The sequence below is a fragment of the Gasterosteus aculeatus genome, chromosome Y (assembly GCF_964276395.1).
Source record: "Gasterosteus aculeatus chromosome Y, fGasAcu3.hap1.1, whole genome shotgun sequence".
Classification (NCBI taxonomy): Eukaryota; Metazoa; Chordata; class Actinopteri; order Perciformes; family Gasterosteidae; genus Gasterosteus; species Gasterosteus aculeatus.
Window position 1 is genome coordinate 9,644,749 of NC_135709.1, and position 21,045 is coordinate 9,665,793.

Here is a 21,045-nt window from a genome sequence, read left to right on the forward strand (position 1 = left end):
TGGGTTTAAAGTGTAATGTAAGTCGCTCTGGATAAAAGCGTCTGCTAAATGACCTGTAATGTAATGTAATGTAATAAATTTATCAAATTTCCTTTAGAGCTTGTTATATACTTGTTGCACTTATACAACACTGGGTGAGTGGTAGTCAAAATAGCAGGCTCGTTGCAGTGGACTCAAACAGGTTGTATTCCCTCCACTACACCACTGCCTGAAAGAGTATTTTCTTATACATGGACAGTATACCTGTACATTCTACTCTTTTGTTGTGTTCTGGACTGATATAGAAGTTGTATCTCTGAAAATGTAGTTCATACATTTACATGTAGGATGTTGTGTTCAAAAATGAAGAAACGCCGGACGGACAGAGGTCATCGCTGATCAAAAGGTTGAAATCAAATGTATTTAATAAAGGAGATGGTGTTGTGGTAAAAAGAACATCTCAGCTGAGGAGCCGCTGGTCTCAGCAACCAACAGGCCCCAGGTCAGTCCTTTGACCATCCCTAGTGCCCATCTGTCGCCTCCACCAGCGAACTCGAGAACAATGGTTCCTACAGGTATTTATAACAATGCTTAAAGGTGTGAAAGTCAGTGTCTAAACCTCTGGGAGTGGTCTTCTGGTGAGTTCAATGTAACTTGGATTTCGAATGATCCTTAGTCAATATCAGTTGTTGTGCAAGTATTACATGCATGCATTCCAGTTGATTACATTACATCAAATACAATCATAACTGCATTGGTATTATTCTATTACAGTTGCAGATTTACAGTGGTTTTACAATATTGTCATTACTTTATTGATTACACAGTTTCAGAATCATGGCTGTATTCTGGTGTACACTATATGCATTTTATTAATTTTATGAACCGGGTCGTATATTTGTTTCTAATATCCTACAAGGACATTTAGCAGACAGCAACAGGTTAGAAAGAAACTTACAATAAACAGACAGTATTGTCTGCCTGGAAAACATTTCTACCCTGAGCACTTGGTCCACCAACCTATTACTTCAGGTTATGTACTACAATATAAAAATCATATTTATACATGTTAATTAATTGTTGTTTTATTTTCAGAATGCCACCAGCAAGGAGAGAGTTGCGATACAATGTGCAGGATGTGATTGATTCCATCCAAAATGGTGACAGTGAATTTGAGATGGACCTCAATGACACTGATGAAGACTCAGATGAAGATGTCTGTCAACAAGTGGACAAAGAAAACCAACCACCCATGGACTGTCCAGCTGATAATTAAGTGGACATCGAGCCACAAACACACACACCATGCCCCGTGACAGGTATCGCTGATTCATTCAGAGAGAAATGCCTGCAGGTGGTACCAGAAGAGCACAACTCTGTGGATGAGATGATGATTCCTTTCAAGGGGAGATTCAGCAGCATCAAGCAATATATGCGAGGCAAGCCAAACCCATGGGGATTCAAGTGTGGGTGAGAACTGGAATCTCTGGTATGATGTGTGACTTCGATGTCTACCAAGGCAGTGTCAACGGAATACGAGCCAAATCTGAACTTGGATTGTCAGGTGATGTTGTGATGAAACTTGCTTCCACACTTCCAGAAAGTCAGAACTACAAAATCTATGCAGACAACTACTTCACCTGTGTTCCATTATTAGAAAAGCTCCTTGAACGGGGAATTCATTATGTGGGAACAGCCAGGCAGGTGCGCTTACCCAACTGTCACCTTGAAGACGAGAAGAGTTTGAAGAAAAAGGGGAGAGGAAGCTATGATGTCAGAGTGGAGGGGAATCACAACATCTGTGCTGTCAAATAGTATGACAACAGGGCTGTCACACTTGTGTCATCGTTTGCTGGACCTGAACCTGTGCAGAAGATTCAACGCTGGGGCAAAGTCAACAGAGCCGTATACATTGAAGTTGAGAGGCCTTACACTGTTGGTGCCTACAACAAGTACATGGGAGGTGTGCATTTGTTGTACTCATTTACAGCCAAATTTCCCCATCAAATCCCGTCGCTGGTACATGTACATCTTTTGGCACACCATCATCCTCTACAAGCGTGACTGCAAAGCTCTTAAGATGTCTAACAAAGAGACAATGAACAGGAGATAGTTTCAGGCACAGCTAGTATCCTCTCTCATCCTGGTCAACACAACACATCAAACTCCAAAGAGAGGACGACCATCTCCAGGCAAAGGGAGCCCAGCAACACAGACAGTGACATCAAGTAGCCCTCTGAATACTCAGAAGAGACCATCCAAGAGATGTGCACAACTCCCATTGGATGTACGCAAGGACCTAGTTGCACATTTCCCACGGAAGACAGGGAGAGGACGCTGCAGACACTGCAATAAAGGATACACCAACACGCAATGCAGCAAGTGTGATGTTCGCCTTTGCTTTTCAGAGGACAAGAACTGTTTTTGGGACTTTCACAACCAATGAAAGTCAGTCATGAAAAGAAAAAAAGGAATGAAGAAGTTGCTAGAAAAACCTAGGGATTTATCTGTTTAATATTTTATTTTTAATAGATGACTTCATAAAAAATATAACTAATGTGTGATTATATAACTAATGTGTGATTATTATTAATGTTGATTATTATTAATGTTATTTATATATATATATATATATATATATATATATATATATATATATATATATATATATATATAATTATTTATGGGACTAAGTAAGCAATCAAACCTGCAAATGAACCCTTAGTTGTTTAGATTGACAATCTGAGTACAAATACAGAAATTCTGCTCCCAACTAAGCCCAATGTTGCAATATTACAACATTTCTCTAAAAACATACATGAACATTTATTTTTGTAAAACCTTTCAATTTCTGCATTAAAGGGCTCCTGCAACAATATCTGAAAGGTAAAAAAAAAACATTTTTTAGGTTGTTCTATGTTTGGGTCTTACAGGGTTAAATGTGTATGGCCTTTTTTGTATTTCCTATCAATATACCGAATGCCCTTAAATCTTTGACAAACTGAGATTGCAAAGCTTTTTGCCAGATCAGAATGAAAACAACATTCTTCTGCTAAGCAGGAAATTATATTTCAATGAGTATAACAATAACAAAACAGTTCAATGGATGATAATTTCTACCTGTAAAGCGCCTTTCTATTCGTCCAACCTACGTGTCATCATTCATCCTGCTGTGATTTTTATTTTTATTTTAGATTTGTTAAAATAGAGAGGGGGATGTATAACCGCATGCTTTGCGCCATGCTAAAGTGTTGTGTTCTAATACTTCCACAGGATGGCGCAAAGGACTGTTTTTAGAGTTCTACACATAGTGAAGGTTGTTGGTAAAAGACCCCTCAGTGTAAATGAAACAAACGTACTGATTATAGCGACTTATAGCTTGTTTATGTGTATGTGTGTGTGTTCATTTATTTGCTCTCGTGAGCTGTGTACCCCCACCATTTTTATCTTCCAAGTGCTACCAAACAGCACAGAGGAAAAACCAAGTAGAATGTGTGAAAGCGAGGATGAGACGGGTTGAGATGTCGGATTGATGAGAAGAAATCCCTCATGCGTGATGTGTTAGCTCCCTTAGTGCTTTAGTTTTGGCGAAAATAGTTTGGGAATTGTTGTGCAGTCACAAAGAAGTTTCTAGTCTTAGATTATTTGTGAGAGAAACTTGCTAACATGTCATTTCTGCACAATAATGTGAATACAATGAGGACAAACAACAGGGACGCCTCTTCGTTGTGAAATAGGACAGATTTTTTATTTTTAGTTAGGAAAAAAAAATTAACCGTGGAATCTTTATCCTCAGACAAAATTTGAATTTGTATTTACAATTGGTAAATTAAGATTAATTAAAACTAATTATACACAGAAAATAAGGTGCCTATTTACCCTATTTGCCTATTTTGGACGTACAGTCACAAGAGCGACTCGATGGAGCCAGGAAGTAGACCGCTGATGCCTTCAAGGACCCGGAGAAAGTGCCGGTAACTTCAACCTGTTTCAGCTGCCAAGCTACAGAAAGCGAAAATACATTACACACATAATAGTTAGGATTGTATGTGCTACTGCCTTATATGTTGCTTCAAGCTGATGATAATTTTGTATTTAATTCCATGGCTATTTACGTGTTAGCAGTACGATTAAGGCGTTTTGAGGAGCGTCAAACCATTAACATGTAATTATTTTACCGAACAAAGCTGTGGCCACCAGGGCGAACACATCCGTGGCACATTATTAATGACTGTAATTAAAATGTTCAAATAAAAGTTTATATTCAGCCTGTATAGTAATGCTGTTATATGAATACACCTACATCGGCTTAAATAATCGGCAGGGCCCCCGGGAGGAGCCCTTCAAAGTTACAGGTAGAGAGAGAGAGAGGGAGAGAGAGAGAGAGAGAGAGAGAGAGAGAGAGAGAGAGAGAGAGAGAGAGAGAGAGAGAGAGAGAGAGAGAGAGAGAGAGAGAGAGAGACGGACAAACTGCGCTTTATCTTCCGAGGTGGGTCACTCAGTAGGAGCCATTTGGAGCCGGAGGCGACTCGGAGCGCGGTCCATCATCATCACCATAATAACAATAACAATAATAATAATAATACTAATAAGAGCAAAGCCAGAGACCAGCAGCAGAGAACTCGTCGCTCCGCATAGAAGAAGAGAAATAAACAGCTTATACACGGAAGAGAAGTGAGTGAAGCAGAGAGGGACGGACGGCACTTTAAGTTTGTCTGTGCGGGATAAATATTAATAAAAAGAAAAAAAGACGAATACGAAGGGAAAGTGAAAGAAGCCGGAACGAGTGAGTGAAGATGCCGCGGGTCGTCCCGGAACAGAGGAGCAAGTTTGAGAACGAGGAGTTTTTCCGCAAGTTGAGCAGAGAGTGCGAGGTGAGTGTTTGGGTCCTTCTGTTAGACGGAAACGAGAAGAGGACAAAAGCGCGACGAGTCCACTCGTTTGAAGCTACTTTATGGAGTGAAGTTGCCCCATACAAATGTATGAATACAAATACCTTGAGATGTGTATGTTCTCATACCTCTTACTCTGCCCTGTCCATTCAGTTATTCTTATTTGTATAACTCTTTAGGATTATGATGATAAAACACAAAGAATGGTGCATTTTACATTAATGCTGAATTCCCATGTCTTATTATCTGATTCAGATGCATTCAGCGTCAAACAGCCCTGTTGGGAGTGTTTTCTCTCCCAAACCAGCACCGAGCAGGTTGTTATTGATGATGTGAGTTCATGATCTCGGTGTTCCCGGTTGGTGTTTTCTTTTCATTGTAGATTAAATATACTGGGTTCAGGGACCGGCCCCATGAGGAGAGACAAGCTCGCTTTCAGAACGCTTGCAGGGACGGACGGTCAGAAATAGTGAGTGCAAAACTGAATTTTTTATTTGTCTTACTTGAGTCTCCTTTATTGTGTTGTGCTAATCCATCTCTCTGTCTGTCTGTACACCTATTTGTCCATCTATCCAATCAAATTAAACAAACTTCAAAATCCTTTACAGTATTGTGCATTAGTGTCAAAGCTGACTCCATTTTATGAGACATATAAACTGTTATCAAGGAAGCGCTGAAATCAGTTCATGTTGTGCAGCAGCACATTACAGATAGACACTCCGTGTGTTTTGACGTGTCCTCGCACAGTGAAGTAGACGTTGTATCAGGCATGCAGAACCACCGGGCTTAACTGTGCCAACCGGCTCACGGCTTCTTCCCTCTGCATTCTGCATCATCGTGATCATTATCCAGGCTTTGTTTGGTCGAAGCGCATCAGCGCTTGTTATCACACAGGCAGTTTACGTTTGCAACACTCTCAGGGCTGCAATTTAGGGCCTAAAAATGCTCAGCCAAAGTAAATAGCAGCTATCATGTCTAATTTTGGTATATACAGTAAACATGTAGTGAATGAAGTCAACATGCAGCGAGTGAATGGGACGATACAAACACCTGACGTTACACAGTGATGCAATTTAGCACTATATCAATACTAAAGTCGAGTTAGTACAGTTTTATCCCGAGCAACATAGAACTAACCAACAAGTTTTGGAAGTGAAGTCAACGTCTATGTGCCATTTCTTTTCCGGCAACGATTTAAAGCATCTTTAAAGTTTTGGACTGTTGGTCTCAGAACACAATATGTCACATTGGAATTAAGAATTTGTTTTTCACAATTCATTTTTTCAACGGTTGATTTATATGTAGAGTTTGTTGCGTTGCACCACATCCGACATCTACAAGTCAAATATATAAACACAAGTAGGGCAAACAACATGTTCCTGTTGTAAAGCCTTTCTGCTGCCCGTGTTTGCGTTGTGACACCATAATAAATGGAAATCAATGGGGACTTTCCCCCGTTGGCCATAGCGTTCACCTGCACTCGACACACCTCAGTTGGATTGACGTCCACCTGCAGCCCTTTCTGCTCTCTTCACAGCCAGGTTTTTAGAAAAGTGTCACTGGTCCAGCGGGTTGGCCTTTGAAAACTAGAGCCAATGGGAAAGAGGGACACCATCTCCATGTGTGGGAAGGGGGACAGAAAAGTCTGTGCAGTCCCACACAAAGAGAGAGATTCCTGCTCACCGTGTTTTCATTCATGCGGGTTGTTGTTCATTGGTGTCCGTTCTCAAACGCACATACATTTTTTGACGTATGTAAATTATCGTCCAGTAGATTCAAAACTACTTCAAGTATAAAAGTTATCTCTGTTGGAATTGTATTTTTCTAATACTGGATTACTACTCCTCATTTTAGGTGTATGTTAATATATTAAGTGGTTTACTTAACGCTATAACAGTGCATGATATTTATGCCCATTATACGTTTTTTTTAAACGTAATCTAGTCCATACAGTCGGGAGACAAATGTCCTCTGCAAAGACAACAAACTACTCTTATGTTTCCCCCAGCAAAGCCTCTGAACCCATGTGACATATTTTATTTTCTCAAAACTTCAAAAGTCAAAGCATTTTCATGTTCTCACTATATAATCAATTCTTCTTTAACTAATTATTTAACCATTATCCTCAACACAAAGTGAATTGACGGCAAAATACCATAAGGCAACTTTTGCTGTGTTCGGGAGGGGGGGCTTCATTTAGTATCACCATCTTTTGGCGCCACATGATGTGTCCGTCCGTCTGTCCTCACTGTATTTATAAGCCTCTTCTATGAGAATTGATGGCCACGGTTTTAATGGTTTCCCAGCAGCTATGAAATCATGTCGCTGATTTATCCATGAGGCAGACGCCGCTAAAGACCCCCTGCCATCTGACACGATGACACTCAAACGTGCGGCGCAGGATCACTTTTTAACAGACGGAACAGAGCACAGATAAAATAAACTGCGCCCAATTTGTTAGGATAGAATGAATCATTTTGTTGTGTTTACTGTCCGTCTCCAGTCAGGTGTTGTATTTATACAGAGATGTTTGACCTTTAACTGTGCAGAATGACGCATGAGAAGATTCTGACCCCAGAATGCTTTTTTATTCTTTACTCTGACCTGCTGAAGAGGGAAAGTTTTTCAGCTGCTCATGTGACATCAGTATTCAGCAGGAAGTGAGAATAGACCTTTCAGGTAAATAATTGTTTTTTTCAACAATGGAGAAGCATTAGGTATACGTAAATAAATATGTTTTTGGAAAAGACAAAAGAAAATGATCATTCCAGGCAGAGTAATTTTATTTGGTCTACAAATAGTGCTTTCACTACACTCATAACATGTCAAAGTGTAGTCATGTTGCTGATTCTCTTACTGGTGACTTTCATTTTACAGTCAGTAAATCCTCAAACGCCTGTTAAAAGGTAAAATCAAAGACACCTTTCACCGTACATATGTTTTATATTAAGCTGGAGTTTTCTAAATGTCTAAAAATTTTGATTTCACATGGTTTTATTCTTTTTTAAAGGCAGTAGATTTTTAACACAATTAAATATTGTATATTTTGCATGTTTAGATACTGTAATTACATTATGTCCCTTCCCCATGATTTACAATATATGTCACGTAAAAATGCAATTTGAAAGCTGCGCTGTGTGTTACTGATCTATCTCCTAAATGAATTGATTCATGCTTTTCATGCTGAGTTCTCTGCTGCTGGTCTCTGGCTTTGCTCTTATTAGTATTATTATTGTTATTGTTATTTTTTTGAATTGATTTTCATGCTGCCCCAATGTTTCTCTCTGTTTGTTCACCTCCTGTTAATTCGTGTCCTTTGCTCTGTTCCTCACCTTACTGTCGTTCCTCCCCGTCTTTGTCTTAGTCTGACTTTAGACTGAATAACTACCAGGCAGCCTTTACTCCCGTCGCCCTATTCACCCTCATTTCTCTTCCTTTCTCTCATTTCCCTAGTTTCTCGCTGCCTCCCTCTCCTTCCCCCCCTCCTTTGTCTCCTAGTTTCCCTCCATCCTCTCCTCTCTCTGCCTGTCCTCCCCTTTTTTCTTGCTCCAGCAGTAGTAGGCAGCAAATGAGAGTCAGATGGTTGTAATCCAATACTTCCAATACTGCAGAATTGATGACTTGGGTTTTCGTTGAGCTTGCGTTTCTGTGTGTGTGTGTGTGTGTGCGTGTATATCCACGTGTGTAATGACAGAGCTTCTTTCTGTGTGTGTGTGTGTGTGTGTGTGTGTGTGTGTGTGTGTGTGTGTGTCCATGTACACTTACTTATTTTCAGCTTTCTCCTCCTTTTCTTCCACTCCCTGTTGTTCTTTCCTTCTTTTCTTTCATTTGGTTTTCTCAGATTTGACAGTGTGCATAATTCATATGCTCCCAGTGCAGTCGCAGCCCTAATGCCATTAATATTGATCCGTCTCCACAAACACAATATATGACACACTCACACACACTCACACACACACACACACACACACACACACACACACTAAGATATGCATTTTCTGACTTGATTTTCTGCCGTGCCATAATTAATTGCTTTATGAATGCAACGTCGAAATGCATTCTATTGATTTTTTATTTTATTTGTGTTAAAAGTTAAAAAACCCTAAAAGCTCTTTTGTAAACTTGGCAAAAAAAGCTAAAATGGTTCTTGTTTAGATCTTCCCGGCCCAGTGAGCACCAATGTCCGCAACAGTTTTCTGTTATGGATTTGAAATCTCCAATAAATGTATAGCCTCCTCCCTTAATAAGTTCCTCATGACAGTCAAACTGACTTTGACATGTCAAATCAATGGTATGTCATTTGACCATTCATAAATACTACCAATAAAACCAGTAAACCGCAGCTCTACACGATGCTTTTAGCTTGATTGATACATTTTCTATATTTGAACGTCCCTCATCATCAAACATGCCAGTGCAGGAAAACTGTGAGCACCTTGTTTCCCATTAAAACGCTCATGTAGTCAAACCTTTTCAGAATGAAACAGCAAGAGTAGAAATGAACAATAGGCAGGCGAAGCAGCTCAGGAGACACAAATATTTGTTGGAAAACCAAAAACAAACAATGTACTTTGGACCTGGTATGTGCTTGGCCTCGGCTGAATTTGCAGGTGTTTGCTGATACATCAGCTAACACTGAGCATCAACGATTTTAATGACCGTTGGTCTCTCACAGTCAGAAATCCCTCAATGGAGGTTTTGTTCTCTGTCTCTCCGCAGGCCTTTGTAGCCACAGGAACCAACCTCTCCCTCCAGTTCTTCCCCGCCAACCTGCACGGAGATCAGCGGCAGCTTCCTGCAAGGGAGTATGTCGACTTTGAGAGAGAGACGGGAAAGGTAGGACAAGACACACACACACACACACACACACACGCTGTCACGCCATTGTCTTTCTCATTAAGTGTTTCCAAAATGCATCTTAATCCTACCAAGCGACTTCTTGTTGTAGGTGAAAAACAATTTTTTACAACAAAAACCACTTGATCTCTGATCGCTTCAGTCATGTGAGCTTGATTCATCTGACTTTTTTAACCAGCATGACATTATGAAACTTTTTGAGAAACACAAATGTCTGCTCTTTTGCTTCCAGTTCCTGTTTTATTTTATGAAATGAAAATGACAAAAAAAAACATCACCTGATTTCATGACGTCCAATGTTAAGTTTCATTGTCCTGTTTCCGTACGTGGACATCGAACGTGTATAAATACCTTCTTCAAGGCAACAAACTTTGAAAGAATTCATATGTTTGTTGCTCAATGATCTTGATCAAGATCAAAGTTAAACAACTTGTAGAGCTCACACAATGTTAGTCTGCTGCCGTTGTCAAGGGGACATCAGCTGTACAGTGCACACTCCTGCTGCTGTTGTGTGGATGTTAATTGTCTCACCCGGATGTTGTTGTGCGTGTGTGTCAGAAGCTCCTCCACGGACACTGGCCAGCTGAGATGAATGTCGTGTGGCGGCTCATTAAAAATGCATCCTGGGAAATCGATGGACCTCCATAACCCAGGGCTGACAGACTAATCTCACACTGTTAATTATTTAACACAAGTGCTCTGATGTCTGGGAGCTGTGTGTGTGTGTGTGTGCGTGTTTGTGTTCAGGCCATTTTGCAGGAGAGATTTTTTATGTGGTGTGTGTCAGACAAAGAAGAAACTGGCTGCATGCATGTGTGCAGGAGAGACGGAGAGTGTTGGGTTGTGTGTGTGTGTCTGTGTGTGTGTGTGTGTGTGTGTGTGTGTGTGTGTGTGTGTGTGTGTGTGTGTGTGTGTGTAAGACGACACCTTACTCTTTGTCGACGGTGCTCACAGATCCATGAAGTTTTAATGAGGCTTGGAGTCTTCAATGTAAAGCAGTGTTGCAGTGGTTCTGTAGAATTGAAAGTCAGCGCACGCACACGTCTGAGCATCAGGATCAAAGTGCTGACAGTCTGCTCTATTCGCCCATATTCAAATCACGTCGCGATATGCCGGCAGTCACTCACAATAGGTTAACCCAGATCTGAAATAATTGTTTCATGTAGCTCCAACAAAAGCAAAACAAGTTTAAGGTTTCAGCCTTAACTTTAATGCAATATTCATTCTTACTCCGCTTGTGCAATGTGCACTGAAAAGAAGAAAGAGGACAACTACTCAATGCAGAGCCTTTAATTGTCTTTCGAGGGTTCATTTTCTGCTACTTTTCTCTGTACTGAGAATCCAGCATTTATTTCTTACACACAAAGCCATAGACACACACAGCCTGCCCTCCGATGCTGCCGGACCTCCATGTAGAATACAACTGTCAGGCCGGGGCAGAGATGTTGTGCACGTTGCAACTTCTCCTCTTAATTACTTCCACAGCTAAACTACACACACTAACACGTCTAACGCTTGGTATTTCTTTTGAAGCAGTTTTTAAAAAAAAGTTATGTTTTTTACAATGTTCAGTAGAGCCTGAAAAAAGAAACATACGTAACTGTTCTTTTTTCCAGTAATGTATTTGATTACCAACATGTTTCTCTATCAAACAAACAAACAAAGATATTAATGAGTAAAAACAATATGGAGTAATATTTAACGTAAATGTGAATACTGGGGTAGAAATAATGATCAAATCTGTTATTTATGGTAAATAGGGCCGAAGAAATGGAAGAATAGTTCATAAACTATAACAGACTGTGGCACCAAGTCACTGTTATGGCCCCTATGCGTTTATTTTCATTAGTTTCTTTCATTCACATTCCCTTCTTTTCCTGTTACTATTATTGTATAATTTGTTTACATCAACATCCATGCCGCCCCCCACCCCACCCCCTCCCTCATTCTGTTCTTTATGTGTTTTAAAAAAAGCTGTAAATCCTTGTTCCCACCGTTCATCCTCCTCTCCTCCCCCTTCCATTCCTCCCTCTGTCCCGCCTTCCAAACCACATGGCGACGGCATATTGTGTAGCGTGCGTAGACGTGCAGGCTAATGGGAGCCAGCTGTGGACACGGTTATTTTAGCATTAGCTGCTGACGTGCTCACAAGCAGATAGTAGTTTGCTCTTTTTGGATCGCTTAAGTGTTGTAGCTGAATCCAAACACGGGATTTAACGTGAGATGCATTTCCCTTTAACATGTATATGGTTTGTAGTCCTTTGTTTTGACACCTCGGCAAAAGCTTTGGAGTTTGCGCAATCAACGGCCCATTTGAATCTTTTCACAATGTCGAACATTTACCTAATTCATTCAGCCATTGCTATTCATCCAAAGATTTTTATTTGTGGTTTCCTTTGTGTGAACAACCTGCCCTGCTGATTCTGTCTTTCATGTAAATCAGATACTGTTCTTTCTTTCCTTCCTGTACTCCACCAGTTGACCTGCTGCACAGACGGTGTCACACTTAAACAGTATATGTGGGCAGCTGTATCCATTTAGCTCAGTGAATGAGACACACTACATAGTCGTATTTGAGAATGTGACTTTTGAAGAGGTTGAAACCAAACAAGTTCCTCAAGTTTCGTTGTTGAAGGTTGTTTCTTGATTTGCAGTGAGAGTGTGTGTGTGTGTGCAGTGTGCACTTTACTCCTAAATGCTGACCTCACGTTCACATCAGTGCATAACATATCATATAAACAGTGAGAGAAAATGCTTGTGGGGGTCAGAAGAGCAGCAGACGAGTGTCTTCCACGATGGAGGGACGGCTGTGACGGAGAAGCTCAAACTCAAAACCCGGAAAGGAAACACATTTATAGGGCGGTTTTCATTTGTGAACTATTTCCTGTGTATGCATTTACAACGTCTGATTTGGTGTGTGTGTGCACACCTGCGTCTGTGAGTGTGTGAGTGCACCTCTGCGTCTGACGGTTTGATATAATGGGTGCCATGTTCTGGCTGCTTGCTCAAAGACCCTCATGGTTGTGGTGACCCAAACGGTAGAGAGGTGGTTGCTAGGTGATCCGCACTCTGCTGATGCTATTTGACCAATTGGCAAATATGAACACGGGTTCAGGACAGGTGAGTCCTGTAAATATTGTATTGTACCTTTGCAGTGCTGCACACCTGGAAGGGACCTACGATTTTAGTTGTACTGTTTTGGGGCCAGTAATTGACTGAAAATCGTTTCTAAATAAGTAAAAATGTATACCAATTTGATTATAAATGCATAGCTCCTCCATCTGGCTATCTGAAGAAGTTCCGTAATACAACCAGTTCTAAAAAATTTGAGCCTCACAGTATGTAATCAGTTGTGCAGTACGAGTGTTTGTAGAAGGTGAGCGCTTTCAATGCAATCAATGCTAGAGCCGGGTTGTACAGCGTTATAAGTGCAACATGTTCTGGTTTACAGACTATAGCAGATTATCATGACTGTTCAGATCCTCCCACAGCCTAAAAAGACATAAACATCCAAAGTTCTTCCAGGTGACAAAGATTTCTCTCTCACACACACCCTCTAAATTCACGTCTCATCTGAAACCTCTGTTGCCCTATAATTTTGGCATCAGCTTTAATAATCAAGGATTCTCCTGTGTCACACAGTGTGTCTGTGTGCGTGTGCGCCGTGTGTGGTGTTATGTTTCCCTTTGAGCGGAAGCTGTGCCACCGGTGCGTGACTTGCCAGTGACATCATCGAAGCCACACCACTAATTGGTTCCCTCTGCTTCTGCCACTCTGCATTTGTTTACTCATGAGTGGAAGAGCCGCTCCTTTTCTCCTTAACACAACGCGGACTATTGATTGAGATCACAAAGGGAAACCTTCTGCTGAACAGAAGTAAAAATATTGAGTTTGTTTGCAGAACTTTCACTGTTGACACGTTTGATTACCTTTGTTTACCTTCAACATTCACCCCAGGCAAGTAAAGCACGATACTTACAATGGTAGTTTTAGTTAAAGTCAATCTTTACTAGATACACAAGTGATGAAAATGATTAATTCTGTCTTAATCAAAAGGAACAGAAGACATGGTTGTTTTTTAATATTTCGAATTCTGTTGAAATTCTAGTTAAACCTGCATTGTAATATTTCAACTATCTCTGTATGTCTCTCTCTCCCTCTCCCTCTATCTCTCTCTCCCTCTCTTCTTTTGTCTAGTTTAGTAACTTTATCTGCAGCCTGTTTGTGGATTTGCATGACATTTCCTGGTCCATAGCAACAAACAGTGGTTTTGGGCCCTGCCGTACACCAAGAGAGGACTTTACTTGAGAAAAGGAAAATGAGTTCTCTCAAGGGTCGAAGAAAATGGGCAAAGTCGATTCGATGATCTAATCAGGGCATGTTTTGTAGAAGGCACAGCTTTGTGATGGGCCTTTCCAAGGTGCCATTCTGTGTCCTGATCTTGACACGAACATGTCCCCTTTTGTCGGGAAATGTTTCCGTGATTCGGCCCATAGGCCAGGAGTTGCATGGTGAGCTTTCATCGATGATCAGCACTATGTCTCCATGCTTTAGGTTCCTTTTGACCTTATTCCATTTCTGTCTCTCCTGTAGCAATGGGAGGTACTCTCGTTTCCAGCGTTTCCAGAAGAGATCCGCTATATACTGAGTCTGCTTCCATCTTCGTCTGGCATAGGTATCACTTTTGTCGAAGAGTCCAGGTGGAAGAGTCGGCATTCGCTTCATTTGAAGCAGGTGGTTGGGTGTCAGAGGTTCTGGATCTTTTGCATCTTGGGATAAGACTGTGATGGGCCGGTCATTCATGATTGCCTCTACTTCACATAGAGCTGTTTGGAGACTCTCGTCATCCAGGATCTGTTCCCTTGTGATGGAGTAGAGGTTCTTTTTTATTATCCGGATGAGTCGTTCCCATACGCCTCCATGATGAGCACCATAAGGGGGGTCGAATGTCCATTTGACACCTTCAGCGTGCATCGAATGCTGGATCTTGCTGAGGTCAAGGTGTGTAAGTGCTTCTCGAAGCTCTCGTTCAGTCCCGACAAAATTTGTACCATTATTGGAAACAATTTCTTTCACTTGGCCTCGTCTGCAGATGTATCTTCACAGTGCAGAAATGCATGAGTCTGTATCCATTGAGTAGGCCATCTCCAGATGTACGGCTCTGCTTGCTAGGCACGTAAACAAGGCTCCATACCGTTTTACTTTGCTGCGGCCGCGCTTGACTTCTATGGGCCCGAAGTAGTCTAGTCCTGTATGGGTGAAGAGCGGCAAATCATGTGTTACCCTGTGTAGCGGTAGGTCGGACATTTTTTGTGTCGTTGCTGTGCCATGCCATCTCCTGCAAAGTACACAGTCCCTTGTATCTTTCTTGCAGCAGAATTTACTCTTAGAATCCAGTATTTTGTCCTGAGTTTTGCGATAAGTTGATTTCTTCCACAATGAGCCATCGAGGTGTGAGTGTGGTGTAGGAGTATCTTTGACAGGTGGTTGGCCTTGGGTAGAATAGCAGGATGTTTGGTTTCCTCTGGCATTGCCAGCTTACTTAGTCTGCCTCTGACTCTCAGGATTCCATGTTGGAGGATAGGATCTATAGATCCTACTGTTTCTCTTTATGGGTAAGCTCCTTTGTAGAGAGGTCACCTCATCTTTGAAGAATTGTTGTTGGACATAAGACACAAGTGATTGCTCTGCCTTGGCTAAATCCTCCACAGACAGCTGGGACCCAGTTGGGTATGTGTTACTCATTTTCTTTCGTCTCAGAGTTTCTTTGAATTTTAAGATCCAGGCTGATGATCGGATCAATTTGTTCCATGATGAGAAGTGCTCAATAAAACGAGTCAGTGGCCTTTCATTCTGCAGTATACTAGTGAAAGCCATGGCCACCTTCTTGACCTCCAGGTCACTGTCATACAGCGTGGGTGGTACATGAATCACTTGCCAGTCAGTTTCCGGTTGCATCAGGAAATTTGGACCACTCAGCCAATGTCCTTCTTGAATGAACTTCTCGGTTTTTATGCCTCTTGATGCCATGTCTGCGGGGTTGAGCTCTGTCTTTATGTGGCGCCATTGGAATTTGTGTGTCAGACCCCGAATAGTGGACACTCCACTATTGTTGGCTACGTAGGTTTTAAACCTTCTGCCGTCATTTTGGCTGTATTTTAAGACAGCGGTACTGCCGGTCCAAAAGACTGAGTCCTCGAGAGTTAACTCGAGCTCTCTCCTCAACATCCTGTCTATCCTAGCAGCGAGAACTGCACTAGCAAGCTCCAGACGTGGAGTTGTCACCACCTTTAAGGGTGCAACTCTTGATTTCCCAATCACAAACATTATGTGAGGTAGTCCAACTTTACTGCCATGTTTCAAGTAATGACTGTCCCGTAACCTCGCTCACTTGCGTCGCAGAAGTGGTGCATCTGTGCTCTAGCAACTTCAAAATCTTGTGGCTTAAGGCATCTCCTGATTCTTAGGCTGGAAATCAGGTTAAGATCTTTTAGCCATTCCGTCCATCTCTCTGTGTAAGCAGTTGGTATTGTTTCATCCCATCCACAATTTAGCTTGCACAGGTCCTGCAGTATTCCTTTCCCTGTCAGCATGACTGGCGCTATGAACCCTAGGGGGTCGTATACAGAGTTCAACACCGATAAAATGCTTCTGCGGGTTACTGATGGTTGTTTTGGGGTGATTGAAAAGAAGAAAGTGTCTGACTCAATGTCCCATCGCATGCCGAGGGGCCCTTTCGATGGGCAGTTTGTCTTTGTCGAGGTCTAGATCTTTGACTTCCTTTGCTCTCTCTTCCACTGGAACAGAGGCAAGGACTGCACGACTGTTACTGGTCCATTTGGTTAGTTTAAATACACCTGTGGTGCAGACTGATCGAAGCTCTTTCACCAGACGGATGGCTTGGCTCTTGTTTGGGACAGATTTCAGACAGTCGTCTACATAAAAGTTTTGACGAATGGTGTTAGCATCAGTGCTACACTTTCCTTCGTTGTCATCAGCTGTCCGCTTCAGTACAAAATTGGCACAGCTCGGTGATGAGACTGCTCCGAAGAGATGCACCGTCATCCGGTATTCTGCTAGCGGTTGGTTGGTGTCGCCATCTAGCCACCACAGGAATCTGAGGAAGTCCACATCATGCTTTGATATTCTTGACTTGATGGAACATTCATTTAATGTCCCCCATCACTGCCACTGGTTCCTGTTGGAATCTGAGAAGTACACCCAATAGTGTGTTCGTAAGGTCAGGATCTGGCAACAGCTCACGATTTAAGGAAGTTCCTTGGAATTAAGAGGTGCAGTCGAACACCACCCGGATAGTCTTTTTTCTTTTGTGGTAGACACCATGGTGAGGAATATACCACAGTCTTCCGTCTTTCCGGGAGAGTTGTTCCTCTGGCACTCTTTCTGCATGCCCTTTCCTCAAGACGTCACACATGAAGCCATTATAGTCTTTCCGAAATGATTCGTCTTTGTGGAATCTACGGGCAAGATTCAATACTCTTTGTTCCGCCACCTTCCTGTTGTTTGGCATACTGATGTTATCCTGACAGAAAGGAAGTCGTATTTCGTAGTGGCCATCTTTCCTTTTGACTGAGCTGTTCATCACATGCAAGAATTTCTTGTCTTCAAATGAGTGCTCTTGTTTTTCATTGTAGACCAACTCTGAAAAGTCCTGGTTGTATTGGTGTCTTGGAAGCTCTTCTAGCTTGGCTACTAATATTCTATTGGACGCTATCCCTCGTCGACAGTCCTCATCCATAGGTGCAGTGCTGCAGAGAGGTCCATTTATAGTCCAACCTAGGTATGTAAGGACCGCATAGGGCCCCTTGCCTTGGCTATTGATCACTCTCAGTGGTTCCATAGCCTGTGGGACATTTGTACCGATCAATAGGCCTACTCTTGCTTTGATGGGTTTTATGTGGACCTCATTTAAGTAAGGAATTCCTTTTATGTCCGTTTCTGTAGGGATGTTTTCTTGGTTGACAGGAATGGCACTTTGTGTGAAGACTTCAGGAAGCTCTATGAAGCTGTTGCCTTCCAGGCTGCATACTTCCAGTCCTCTTATCACGTGGGTTTTCACAGGCTTTTCATAACCCATCGTTCGGAGTAAGATTTCGGTTTTCTTTCCTCTCTTTTCCTTCTGTGACAAAGGTAGCAGTGCTTCCGGGATCTAGGAATGCATACGTCTCTATCAAACAGCTGCCTTTGTGTGCCTTTATTTTTACAGGGACCACTGCTTATCTATGATCTGTTGTTCTGCCCCACGTTTGTGCTGTTGATGACACCATAGCATTTTGTGCTCCTGGTGTCTGAATCCCACTTAGCTACCGGCCTATTGTTTCCTGGAGTAGGGTTATCTATATGTAAGACAGTGGGGTGTTTTTTCTCACAGGAATGACATGTGAGACGTTTCTTGCATTCTTTACTCATATGACCTTTGACCAAGCAGGCAAAGCATAGTCCGTTTTTCTTTAGTAGCTCAACTTTCTCTTTGTGGGGAATCTTTGTTATTATTTCACATGTTTCCATCACATGATCTCCGTTACAGAAAGCACAAGGTTTGATGAAGGCGTCCATGGGTTTACGGATGCCCTCTGGCCTCTCCGGCCTCTCCTGTGCATTAGTGTTCATGTGGGTTTCTGTCTTGGACAGTTGTAGCAAAGCTTTTCTTGCTGCTAGGTCTTGTATACTGTTGGTCTCTTTTGAATGTTCTGCTGTTTGTGCTTCCGGCAGGGTCTTGGATATCCCCGAAGACGGGATCTTGGATGATTCTGACCTGCCTTTCCAGAAAGAGGACAAGGTCCTTAACTTTAGGTCACTGGTGTGTTCTTTCCGTAATGTCACACACAGTAGACCGCCATGTCTCTCGGAGTTTAAGTGGGAGTTTGAAAACAAGTATTTTCATGTTAGATGGGGAGTCCAACTCTGACACGTATGAGAGGTTGTGAACTGCATTACCACAGCCTTTTAGATAGAGGGCGTAGCTATGAAGTGCCTCTCCATCATCTGTACGGATTTGGTTCCAGTTTAAGGCCTAATGATCTGAAAGTGAGAGGATTGCCGTTAAACATCGCCACCTCTCTTTAGGGGAGTTTAGACTCTTTCTGCTGTATCACTAGGGAGTCTGTCAAGTATGTCTGTCTTTGTAGAATGTTTGTGAGATCTATGCTCTGAGGTGTTTCACTTCTTTGTGGTCCGTCAGAAACCACAGCTGTGTGTGTGAGGGTTTGCTGTCGCCCTTGTTGGTTGCTCAGGTCCTTTTGAGATTCCAGTCAATGTTGGATTCAGAGTATGCATTATTCCTTGTAAGGATCTTTTCGGTATGGTTCCTATCCGTGCAGACATTTGTGTTAGATCTCCTCTTTTGTCAGATGCCTCTATCTGTTCTTCCATTTCTTTTCCGGATTCTGATGCTTCATCACTTTCAAATTCTTCTAGAGCCTTTAACCTTGCATCAGCTGCAGCAATATCTGCTTCCAGATCTGGGGATTCCATTTTTAACCCCAGCTCAAGCTTTTACTTTTCCGGTTCATGTTTCCTTTTCAGAGCTTTAGCTCTGGCCTGCAGAGCAGCTTTGTCTGCAGCTATCTTCATGCGTGCTGAAACCATAAATGAAGAATTGGAACCTCTGGAGCGTCGTGAGCCAGTCTGTGAGACACTGTCCCCAACATCCACCAGAGTATGTGGGTCGGGCTGAGCCCTTTTCCATTGATCCACATCAGTCAGAAAAACGTCATAATCTGCGATTTTTGGCTCATACCAGTCCAAACTTTCATTCCTTCTTGCATCCTCAGGCAGCAGAATCTGAACAGATTCATGACACAATTTAAATTCCTCCAGCAGTCTTATGAATTAATTTGCACTTTCATTAACATTATGAACATCGGCACCTTCTTTCATCATTAATTTTATTTCATTAATTTTCCGGGTACAGTGGGAGAGTTTTCCTCTACGTGTGGCGCTCAATGATTTAAACGCTTTATTTTGTTGTGCTGTATCGTCTCACTCATACCGGCTTCCGTGACTCCCCGACCCCGTTCAGTTCCTTCTGCCATTATTTCAGTTTTTCAGCGTCAGCTGTCAATATTCATTAGTGTTTCAGTTACGTCTTTATTTCATTTTACTTTTTCGTGCGTGTCTTTAAGTGATCTCGTAATTTATAGGCATTTTATGGATTTATTTGTTGTTATCGAACGTTTCCTTTGGTTCCTTCTGTCGGTTTTAATGTTTGATCGTAACCAGTGTTATAACGCGGTAGTTAATCAAAAAAACAAGCACACTCTTCCAGGTCTCACCTCACTGGGTTGTAAACTTTAATAAACTTCCACGTCGCATGTACGGTCCATCTTGCTCGGTCCGGTTACAAAACGTGTTTTTTCCCCAATAACAGTCCGTGTGACTCACGGAACTAAACAATGGTTCCTACCTATAGTTCCTATTGTTACATCCTTTCTCTTTTGAGAGTTAGAGCTGTTATCTCAACATTTGACTGTGGCCAACAAGCAAGATTATAATACTGACACTGACACTGCTTATTGCAAAATCATGAACAATTCAATATGTTCATCAATCAAAATCTTCTCTCAGCAACTGATGAAAATAGCCTATAACAAACTGAAAACACAGCATCACCAATTTCACAGTGAGATAACACTCAACCATTCGCTAAGAACATGAAATGTGCAAATGATCACAACAATATCAAATAAACCATAACTTTTGTGCTTGTACACTTTTCACGTGCCAGGTGCATGTAAACATCAGCATTCATCTGCATGATACCACACAGTCCTTATGTCGCCGTGGCTGCACCACTGTGCGCCCGGCTCTGGTCGTGACAGGGGTGTCTCCGCCACCAGTGTCTCTGGGTGTATGTTCTGCTGCGACACCGCGAGGGACAGGAACAGACTCTGCAGGTTCATGTCTCACAGCCTGTGGCTGACTGGGGATGCTGATCTCCATATCGACTAAAGGTCACACCAGGTGCACGCCTGAGGTGTCTGCGATTTCTCCTAATGACACTTCCAGATTGCAACTGAACCTCATAGGACCTTCCATCAACTGGCTTCAGCACCCTGCCTAGTCTCCAGACAGCGTGGGGTGGGAGTGGTTGTATCCTCACACAGTCACCCGTGGCAAGTGAGTCTCTAGCTGATCTGTTGTAGTATGTACTCTGACATTGCTGCCTGTTCTTCAGCTTCTGGCTGACCTGAACGACTACTGGCCTGAGCAGGGTTGCTTTCGTTGGCAGCAGTGTTTTGGTACGGCAACTGAGTAGTCGCTGTGCTGGGCTACTATCCAGGCCCTGTGACGGTGT

General features: G+C 42.2%; 1 protein-coding gene across 5 annotated transcripts in view; it reads left to right on the plus strand.

Moving 5' to 3' along the window:
• The first annotated feature begins 4,405 nt into the window (after positions 1–4,405).
• Positions 4,406–21,045, plus strand: part of LOC120812534 (core-binding factor subunit beta) — a 37,049-nt gene continuing 20,409 nt past the window's right edge. For 3 of the 5 annotated variants that reach the window (XM_040168645.2, XM_040168644.2, XM_040168646.2), the window contains exons 1-3: positions 4,406–4,853; positions 5,254–5,340; positions 9,591–9,707. In XM_040168645.2, coding sequence (XP_040024579.1) covers positions 4,776–4,853; positions 5,254–5,340; positions 9,591–9,707 — 282 coding nt within the window. In that variant the 5' untranslated portion in view covers positions 4,406–4,775. The remainder of the gene's footprint in view (positions 4,854–5,253; positions 5,341–9,590; positions 9,708–21,045) is intronic. The other 2 variants (XM_078097548.1, XM_040168647.2) reach the window with 1 other exon arrangement.